This window comes from Helianthus annuus, chromosome 15 (genome assembly GCF_002127325.2).
Source record: "Helianthus annuus cultivar XRQ/B chromosome 15, HanXRQr2.0-SUNRISE, whole genome shotgun sequence".
Classification (NCBI taxonomy): domain Eukaryota; kingdom Viridiplantae; phylum Streptophyta; class Magnoliopsida; order Asterales; family Asteraceae; genus Helianthus; species Helianthus annuus.
The window spans coordinates 131,652,598-131,662,974 of NC_035447.2; the positions used below are offsets into that span (position 1 = coordinate 131,652,598).

The 10,377-nt window shown below is 35.3% G+C and overlaps 1 protein-coding gene across 4 annotated transcripts; it reads left to right on the forward strand.

The window, feature by feature from the left end:
- Window positions 1-4,977: 4,977 nt before the first annotated feature.
- On the forward strand, window positions 4,978-9,345 carry LOC110912470 (phosphoglycerate mutase-like protein 4). Of its 4 annotated transcripts, XM_022157197.2 has the most exons (8): window positions 5,201-5,216; window positions 5,289-5,385; window positions 6,136-6,245; window positions 6,483-6,533; window positions 6,963-7,073; window positions 7,947-8,078; window positions 8,764-8,839; window positions 8,920-9,345. In XM_022157197.2, exons 3-8 carry the CDS (start codon window positions 6,216-6,218, stop codon window positions 9,147-9,149), a joined length of 630 nt encoding a protein of 209 aa, XP_022012889.1. In that variant the 5' UTR covers window positions 5,201-5,216; window positions 5,289-5,385; window positions 6,136-6,215; the 3' UTR covers window positions 9,150-9,345. The 4 variants fall into 4 exon arrangements, with proteins under 4 accessions (XP_022012887.1, XP_022012888.1, XP_022012889.1 ...); XM_022157195.2 differs by lacking the exon at window positions 6,136-6,245 and having other exon boundaries at window positions 4,978-5,216; XM_022157196.2 differs by lacking the exon at window positions 6,136-6,245 and having other exon boundaries at window positions 4,980-5,216; window positions 5,292-5,385.
- Window positions 9,346-10,377: the final 1,032 nt, after the last annotated feature.

A 10,377-nucleotide genomic window follows, 5' to 3' on the forward strand; every position in this document is an offset into this window, starting at 1 on the left:
ATAGAGGTGTATTTTTTTTTGTTTTACGTTTTTAATAATATAAGAAAAAACAAATCATCTAAATAATGATTTGATTGTTGGTGAAACCACACATGCTCAATTCTTAATGTTTGATTGTTGGTCTGGAACTACACAAACTGACCAACCACTTAACCAGCCTAGGATATGATTCGATTGAATACCATAATAACCAACCATATTCAATATTAATCACAAATATATGATGATGACGACCCCCTTTTATACAAATCATCCATGTAACAAAACGAATAAAGTGTGACTCAGTGGTTAACGCGTAATTTGGCTTGATAAATGCATAGGTTGTACAGTGCGTGCAATCACCATAAATGCACTGAACATCAACGTTTGTCTTACGAGAAGTCTTATGTGCATAGAAGACATCACTGAAAGGCCTCTCAGAACTGAAACCTACCGATATAAAAAAAACCCCATAAAGAAATGCTAAAGAACTGGTATACCTAGCACACACTAAATGCTTAGTAGATTCAGTACAGTTATCAAGCACTTTAATTATCATTAATAAATCGTACGGATACATGGAATTATGAGGGTTGTCACAGTTTAGGCTTCACCCATTGTTAAAAAACAGATACTCATCTAAAAAACAATTCTGGCACATCAAAAATTTGAACTCATGAGAAAGGATTTATAATCTTCAATGTATAGAGGTGTATTTTTTTGGTTTTACGTTTTTAATAATATAAGAAAAAACAAATCATCTAAATAATGATTCGATTGTTGGTGAAACCACACATGCTCAATTCTTAATGTTTGATTGTTGGTCTGGAACTACACAAACTGACCAACCACTTAACCAGCCTAGGATATGATTCGATTGAGTACCATAATAACCAACCATATTCAATATTAATCACAAATATATGATGATGACGACCCCCTTTTATACAAATCATCCATGTAACAAAACGAATAAAGTGTGACTCAGTGGTTAACGCGTAATTTGGCTTGATAAATGCATAGGTTGTACAGTGCGTGCAATCACCATAAATGCACTGAACATCAACGTTTGTCTTACGAGAAGTCTTATGTGCATAGAAGACATCACTGAAGGGCCTCTCCGAACTGAAACCTACCGATATAAAAAAAACCCCATAAAGAAATGCTAAAGAACTGGTATACCTAGCACACACTAAATGCTTAGTAAAAAACAAAATTTTCTATCATCCAATACATGAAAGCCCAAAACCATAAGAAACATGCATTCACTATTAACATTTCAACAACTAAATAGTTTGCGGGCAAGTTGTAATCCAATCCATCAAAGAAAAAAAACACTTTTGAGTCAAGCAAATACACAAACAGTTGGCGTGCATACGCTAACCCAATCCACTAAAGGCCAATTCCAGATATTTTAACTCTCATGCATTAGAAAACGTTCAATTACGACCCACCTCCAACATTTTAAGAAAGCAATAAAAAAATCAAGAACATACCTCAGGCTAAACCAACAAAACGAAAAAGAAAAGTAGTCAAAAACCACATTCTGGGTGTAATGCCCTGCTTTTTCGTACTTCCCATAATTAGAAAGCGTTGTTTGTATTTCTATTTTTGGAAATCTTGTGTACTTGTAATTGTCTTTTCGTTTTAATCGTTGTAAAATCCGAGACTTGGATCATAATAATATTCGTATTTCTCTACATTCATGTTATACACGTTTCATACATGTTCGTACGTTCGAATTTGTTAATCATGTTACAATATGTTCATCATTTATGCGTAACACGTGAAACTAACAAACATGTAACTTATATGCTCAATTTATGCGAAAACGATACTTAATCTCGGCAAACGTACTTATTTATATTTGGTTATATTTGTTTTTATGTTTTATTTACTTAGCATACCCTTACTTATGTTCCTTATGCATAAAACACCTTGAAAACAACTAAAACATTGAATAATGAAAGTATAAGGGTTGATTATGTATAAAAATCAAACAAAAATTGACCTAACCAGGCTCGTGGCCCGCGACCCCATCAACCAGACGAGTCGCGCCCCGCAACAAAGTCTAATCCGCAGTTTCCCTTAATTAGCTACGGGATTGGGCTGATTTTTGTGTTTGTTTTGTGTTTCTTGCATTTAATACTCACCAACACTTAACCTAATTCATTCCCTATAAAACCCAAGCCTCCTCCACACTTTTTCCATTTTGCAACTCACTTAAACACTCTCAAATCACTCCTTAGTCAGCTGGAAATCAGAAGATAATCAGATTCGTTTCAAGTTACTAAAGTGGGTATAAGTTCACTTCTATTTCATCTTTTTCATTGATTCTTCTTTCTTTGCACTTGGAACAACCTTGGCTGTGTTTCCACAGGTTTTCCATGGAAAACCAAGGCTGGAACATCAACCAAATAAGGTCCAAAGTGCAAGAAAACTTTCTGTTTTGATTAAACACTTGTTAAACTTGCTTGAACTTGAAATTTCTCAACACATTCCTATGTCCTTATGCCACTAATCAAGACCATGATTATGTGATCTTAAAAACAAGGTTGTGACATGTAAATCCAGAGGTTTAATGCTCAAAAACTTTCTGTTTTAATAGAGTTTTAACTCACAAGTGATGAACAAGCCTTAGCTTGAAGTTGTGTGATTATATGGTTAGCTTGGGCTATCCTACCTTCAAATCCACACATGAATTGATGTTTTCTTAGTTAGATAGTATGTATTTCATTCCTTAATGTATGTTCATGACCCTCCTTGTTGTCTATGACAACATGTGTAATGGTGAATACCAATGAGGTTCCTAAATGGATGATTTATCTTCCTACCTCATGCATGACTTATATGATGTTCTTGTTGAATTATTGGACTAGAAACTTATAATATCTACTATATAACATATATATTACCCAAGTAACCAAGCTTTTGATGATGACCTAGTGGTCATTTGTTAAGTGTTAAGTTACATCATCTAAAGACCTTAATAACTTGTTATGATTCTAATGGGTATCTTTAACCCATGAAAACATTCTAACCCTTTTGGGTTTCATAGTGTCAAAACAAGTATTATGGACTAGATGATTATATTCTCATATGTCTACTTTCCATGTACTTTAAACTCCGAATCTTTAATCCTTCGTTAACATCCCTTAAACTCCAAATCGAACGCATTCACCCCTCTAATCTCGACAATCTCGTCACGGTTGGATAATCGGAAAGCATATGCAATATTTGTGAGTATACTTGATCCCATTTTACTTTTTAACACTTTGGGTGCAACATGTATCTTATACAAAACACAACACTTGAAACTATTTTAATCACACTCTATCCATGCTTAAACATGAAACTATATGATGCTTGTTAATGTCGTATGCTATGTAAACTCTTTGTGTCAAGATATGCTCATTAACTTTGCTAGCCTACCTTAACAATTATAACGCTATAGGATTAACGCGCCGCCTATTAGTCTTGGGGTATTGTTAAGTTAAACATGTTAACCTCCCGCTACTCTCTTGGGATAGGCAAATTTGCGTTGTATAGTTGGGTTTGAACATATAGTACACCGTTTCAGCATATTAGTAACTTGCATATTGTATTTATGTTGGATATGAGCCGTTAAACATTTTTTTATTCTATATTATGCTATGTATGAAAACTTGTATACTCGCCAACTTTTTGTTGATATATTTTAATACATGTTGCAGGTTGATAGACGAGATGATGCTAAGTGAAGAAACGAGATTTAGGTGGACTTAGAAACACACCTAGATTAAGCAATTATCTTGATGTTATGTTTGAAACAATGTTGTTCTTATTTGAATTTTGTATGACATTTTAGCATATTCATGAAATTGAATTTAAATTTAAATTATATTGTCACATAGTGTTATGACGTTTTGAGCAGTTTGTTCGTCTCATCCCGATGTTTCCGCCATCGGTTGGGGTGTGACACTGGACGATCGAACGAAGAATAGAAAGCAAATGAGCGGGAGTTTCAAGCGGTTTACTGGATCAAAGTCGAGCATCCGTTGCTTCCTATAATCATCTTCTTCATGAAAGTAAAATTCTGAACCACAGACCTTACGAAGCAAGAGAAACCACCACCGCTGTCGTCTCCGTCGGTTCTTCGTTTGTGGTGGCGCATCGTGATCGCCTTGTTGCTGATGTTGGCGATCAGCTTTTTTGGCCGTTGGATCACTGGAGAATCACGTGAGTTGTTTTTTAGCTTTCGAGAAGCGATAACTGCTTGTCTGACGCAGATGATTAGTAGAGCTGTGATTGATTGCATCACGCCGGTGGCGAGACGTTTGGTTTTTCCGGTGGTGGAGGCGTCTCCGGAATGATGACGTAAGAATATGCTCTTCATGTTGGAGTTGTAAGTTGTTAATATGAGAATATGTGGTGTGTGGTATTTGGGGTTATAATGGACTAAGACTATCCACTATGGTGACCAAATTGCACAAACGGTTGCCACATGGTAAATAAGACAAAATTATAGGAAATTATTTTAATTAAATAATTGAAATTTATGAACAACCAGGTTGGTATGGCAACCATTGGTTGCAACCAACAACCAACATAATATTAATTCTTTATTCATTTTTCTATGATTTAATTCTATTTCTTTATAATATTTAATTCTTTTTCCTTTTTTTATTATTTAACTTCTATTTGTTTATATAATAAAATATTAGTTTAGGTTGGGTTGTGATAGTGAGTGAAAAATTGGATTGGGTTGGGTTATGTAGGTGGAAGAGAGAGAAATTAATATTTTAATATAAGATTGGGTTGGGTTGGGTTGTGATAGTGGATAGTCTAATAAGACTCAAGCAAGCGTTTTGGTCGGTTTGTGGTTTTAAGAGTATTAGTAATAGTAATAGCTACAATGTTTTTTGTTTTGTCTTTTAGTATTTTCGTTATTTAGCGACACTTTCATTTACACCCTTCAAGTTTGATAAATTTTATCAAATCTCGAGACCATTTTGGCACTAAAGGTGAAATGAAAGTGAAACAAACACAAGGGGATGATTTGTAAATCAAGTACCGGGGATAGTTTAACTGATCAAAGTAACGTATCTAATTCCGTTGGACGGAATCACATGTCATTGTTGATGGCCGACCCTACCTTTTGAAGCATTGAAACCCTAACGGAGCCAACATAGAAATCCAGTGAGGCGAAGAACACGACGACACGGAAGCTTCTCTTTGATGGCCGACACTTGTTCCAGGTTAGTTGTTCAATTCTTACACTGATCACCGAGGCCGATTTGGTTTATGAACACTTTCCCTTTTTGTCGCAGTAGTGGTGTTGACCGCGATCCTGTTGTTCGGAAATATACTGAAATCGTTGTTGTGCGTCATGGTGAAACAGAGTGGAATGCTGAAAAAAGAATTCAGGTTTCATCTAGCTTCTAATTTAGATATAAAGCTTTTTAGAACTATAATATCATATGTGAAAAAAAATCATAAATTAACTAACTTAGTTACCGATAGATCAACAATATAACTATACCTACCATTTCTGTATACATTTGGACTAGAAAAAAAAACACACACACTGCTTGCAGTATGTCACTAGAAGGTTGTTGTCCTCAAGTTTATTAATCTCGGATAATTTACTTTTGGATATTCAAGTGAAGGATTAGGATCAAATACAAAGAAGTGTAAGAAGGATTTATAGAGTGACAAGTGTCCAATAACCTAAAACTAAACCCACTACAAAAAAAAAAAAAAAAAAAAAAAAAAAAAAAAAAAAAAAAACCTTAAACATCCACCACCACCAAAAACCTAACCCCCCCCACCCCACCACCACCACACACACACACACACACACCACCCACCTGAAAAAATTTTTTTTTTTTTTTTTGCCAAGGGGGTGGGGGGTGGGGGTTTAGGTTTTTGGGTGGTGGTGGGGTGGGGGTGGGTGTTTAGGTTTTTGGTGGTGATGTAATGGGTTTAGTTTTAGGTCATTGGACACTTGTCACTCTATAAATCCTTCTTACAATTAGAAGCCTTTGTAGAATAACTTGACCCTTCAAGTGAATTGGGTAACTAAAAAAGTTGAATGATGACATGATGCAACTCGCAAGCAGTTTGTTAATGAAGTTTCGCAAGAAATTCATCTCACATATATAATTCATTTTCGAGATACGAAAGCCTCAAAACCCCTCAGGAAGAAGATGATGTCAGGTTGCTCATCTAAGAAAAGTGAATGCTTCTAATCTAGAATGCAGGAAACTGTTGAAATTGTTTTGCTAGTAAGTTTTTTCAAATTGCATCTTAGTTGCATATGTTTCCATGTATTTATTATATTTACTTTAAAATTCATCTCATGTCAGAATCTTGTTCATAGTTCCTGATACTTATAGTTATTAGTACTTCAATAATAGGGTTCATTTTCCGTTATAATCGTTCAGATATTTTTCCCGATACTTTTACAGTTTCTATAGGCTTTGATGTTGCTTCTAAGAACTTTTTTTCTTTATGCTGACCAGGGACATTTAGATGTTGACCTGAATGATGTCGGAAGACAACAAGCAGTTGCGGTAAGTTAAATCTTTAATCTTCTGAAAAAAAAAATCTGTTAGGATTAGTTTGTACATGGGTTGCCGTTTGCACTTTGTGCATCATTCTGTTACCACGTTCGCCCCAAAACAAACTAAACGTCCACTAGACAAAGGCGCACAGGTTTTTCAGGAATGTGCAATTATTGAATTTTTAAACAGTTAAATGTTTATTTTACCATTTTGAAGTACATACAAGTTTAGCAATGTATGATTAGTACGTTTTTGTGAAAAGGTGTAATTGTTTTGCAAGTGGACACCTTTTTTTGAGGCAAGCTAAAATAGAAATGTCGACGGTTAAAATTTGCTACAGATGAAGTACTTTTTATCGACAAAATACTTGAAATTATCTTTCCGGTTATCAAATTCAGCAACTGTGTAGTAACCCGTAAATGTGCAATCTTGTTGTAGGTGGCTGAAAGACTATCAAGAGAGTCCAAAATTTCTGCCGTATATTCATCTGACCTGAAAAGAGCTCTTGAAACTGCTGAGACAATTGCAAGTAGATGTGGAGGGCTTCAGGTATCATTCCAATAACCACTTATAATTTCTTCACATATATGATCCATTAGACTAATAGGAGGGCATTAGAGGGCTATTGGCAGGTGAAGTCTGCTGATTTTCTTATAGGTGAGAGAGAGGGTATTTTGCGTAGGTTTTTTTTTTTTTTTTTTTGAATGGCCAACAAAAGACCACTTTTATTAATTCACCAATATAACAACCAACCAATAGTTAGCTACAATACATAGTTACACACCACCATTACATCGAATACCCATACATAAGAGATCAAAATCGCACCACTGGTTCCACGTGAGACCAAACAACTTGGAACGGTTCCTAAGCCATAGGTATTCCAAAGTTTTAATTTCTTCCACCAACCTTGTGGCATTTGCTTGTTTTTGATTAAACACCATGTCGTTTCTACACCTCCAAATACACCATATTGCGGTTTGAATAAGGAAAGATGTACCCGTAGAGGGTGAAGTGTGATATGAAGATATGGTAAATAGAGGCGGGACTAAAGAAACCACAAATGACCCATCTTTGTTTTATGATCCTGATCCCACAGGTCGAGAATACATTTTGGAAAAATCTGTCTTTTTCCAAGAAATCAATGCAAATGAAACATGAAAAAACCGTAAAAGTATGTATCAATTTTATATATAATAAATATATTAATAAAGAGAAAGTCCGACATTTATTAGAAATTGGTGCATGTGATGTCATCCCTAAAACCTTGTTGGCTAAAAATATAGTTTTTTTTTTACTATCTACCTAATTAGATACATGGTAAAAATACTTCACTGAGAATTGCTGATTGAGTGCATTTTATACCTAGAAATGCATGAATGGAAAAGGGCACATGAAGTCCATCTTCCTATATATTGTCAGGTAATTCAAGATCCTAATCTTAGAGAGAGACATTTAGGTGATCTTCAAGGTCTTGTATATGCTGACGCACCCAAAATGAAACTCAAGGCATATAAAGCTCTTTTGTCTCCTGGAAGGGACGTTGAAATTCCAGTAAGCATACTCTTTGTCCTCTTGAATTCTATTATATGTACGTGTGTGTGTGTGTGTATATGCGTTGGTAGCTGTATGTATGTGTAATATATATGTGGGTCAGGATGGTCATTTTTTAGTACTAGTCAAAACAGTTAGGCCAGGTTGAGTTGGTCTCCGAACGCATTTTTGCCCCTTTTTCTTGACTCTTGAGTTTCTAAGTAATTGATGTGTAAAATATGATTACTAAAACTATTTTATTAAGACACGAATCTAATATTTTTTTTAATAAAGAGATTTTAAGAGGTTGTAAACTTTTAAATAGTAAATACATTGCGGGTGCGGGGCACTCTAGACGCGTTCCATTTTCTAAGCATGCTTTTGAAGATTACCTATTTGACTCATTAAAGGTACAATATAACCCAAATCAACCTGTTTCTTGGTAAACCGGTTGAATTCATCACCTCTAATGAAAGTAATAATTTTTAGTATCTGGTCAGTAACTTTCTTGTTCTTAAAACACCATCCCATTACACAGCTCGTGTTTGGTAAATGTTGAATTTCTATATACTTAACACTTTCCATCGTCAGGAATAGCTTTATAATGAAAGAAATTTACTAATTCCAATACTTCATATATATCTTTTATATCACAAAGAAAAGAAAAGAAATTAAGATTATCTACCGGTTTATTGTTTTTATATAGGGTGGTGGTGAAAGTCTAAATCAGCTCTATAAACGTTGCACCAATACATTGCGAACGATTGGCAGTAAACACCGAGGTAAAATTTTGTCTTACCAGTTACCACCCTTTTCACGTATAATAATAATTGTTGCAATGACACAAAATACTAATAAACAGGTGAGCGGATTGTGGTGGTGACTCATGGCGGTGTGATCACAGCGCTTCACCAGCGGGCTGCTTCTTCAAGAAAGGGACACCGAGCAGGAAAGATACTGAATGTTTCGGTCAATGTATTACACTTATCGGATCCTGACAAATGGGTCATCAAATCATGGGGAGATGTCAGTCATCTGAATGGCACTGGGTACTTAGATTCGGGTTTTGGTGGCGGTCGAACTTCTGGTTAGACATTTCATACATGTTAGTTTCTTGACTTGTTGTCAAGTCTTTGATGGGCTGTGAATTATTGATGTCTTGAATTGAGTTGAGTTGTTTTTAATCCCATTAATTGGGTAATAGCGATTTGTGCAAAGATATTATGTTTGAATTATTGGTCCACATCGCACATGATTGCAAATGAAGATAGTGTGGATTATTGGAGTTTGAAGGGTGTTAGAATCATGGATTAGTTTTACACCTATAGGTTCACAACGTATGTGGGAAATTAAAACTTGATATATAGTCTAATTTATAGGAAGAATTTCATGTATACCAAGTTATAAATATTATATATAGGTAAGGGTGTTCTTTATACAAATTGGACTCAAAAAAATCGAAATTCCATTGAAATTATACATATATTAAAAAACAAAGCTTGTGAATAGTGACTTCAATTCCTCAGTCGATATTATTGTATATATACATCTTTTTTCTTAACAAGATCTATGTTGGCATTTGGTAAAGTCGTTGATGTGTAGTATTTCTTAATAAATGGCGCCGGTTCGAACCTTCTTTTTATCTTTTTTTTCCCACTTTATTCCCCCTTCTGAACAGCCAAATGCTGAGAAAGAGAGAGAGAGAGAAACAGAGATCCGGGAGCCGGTGAGTCACCGGCAACCGGCCTTCGACGCGTCCTCGCCTCCCACAAATAGAACCGAAGTCGTCGACTGTAGGGATTTCCGGTGAAGATTCGACCGATGAGAGGTGGTAATGGCGAGTTCCGACGAGTCTAGGGTTCCGCCGTGACCCACCTCTTGCTTTACCGTTCCAGATTTCACGACAACCTGTGTGGATTGAGGTAATTTACTGAAATTCGGGTTTCATAATTTCTTATTATTGTTCTTATTATAGGATTTCAAAATGTTAAACTAACAGTGTTGCTAAAAATGTGAACTTTAGAGATCCATATTCATTGTTTGGTCAAAATGATCATAATTGAAATTGGTCAAATTGACGTTTCCTTCCTTACTGAGCCATTTGATAGGCGAGTTGGATCAAGAAAGGAGATAACCATTAAGAAGAAATTGGACAATTGTTGGCCACAATTCATATCCTAACAAAGAATTAGCAAGCAGCAAATGACTAGGGCACAAACTATATACAGTTTCAAAGTTAATCTATATTTTCCATGAGTATGAGTAGCTTTACAAAGTGATTATGACAAACTTGAAGAATCAAAATAGATGATTAGTTGAG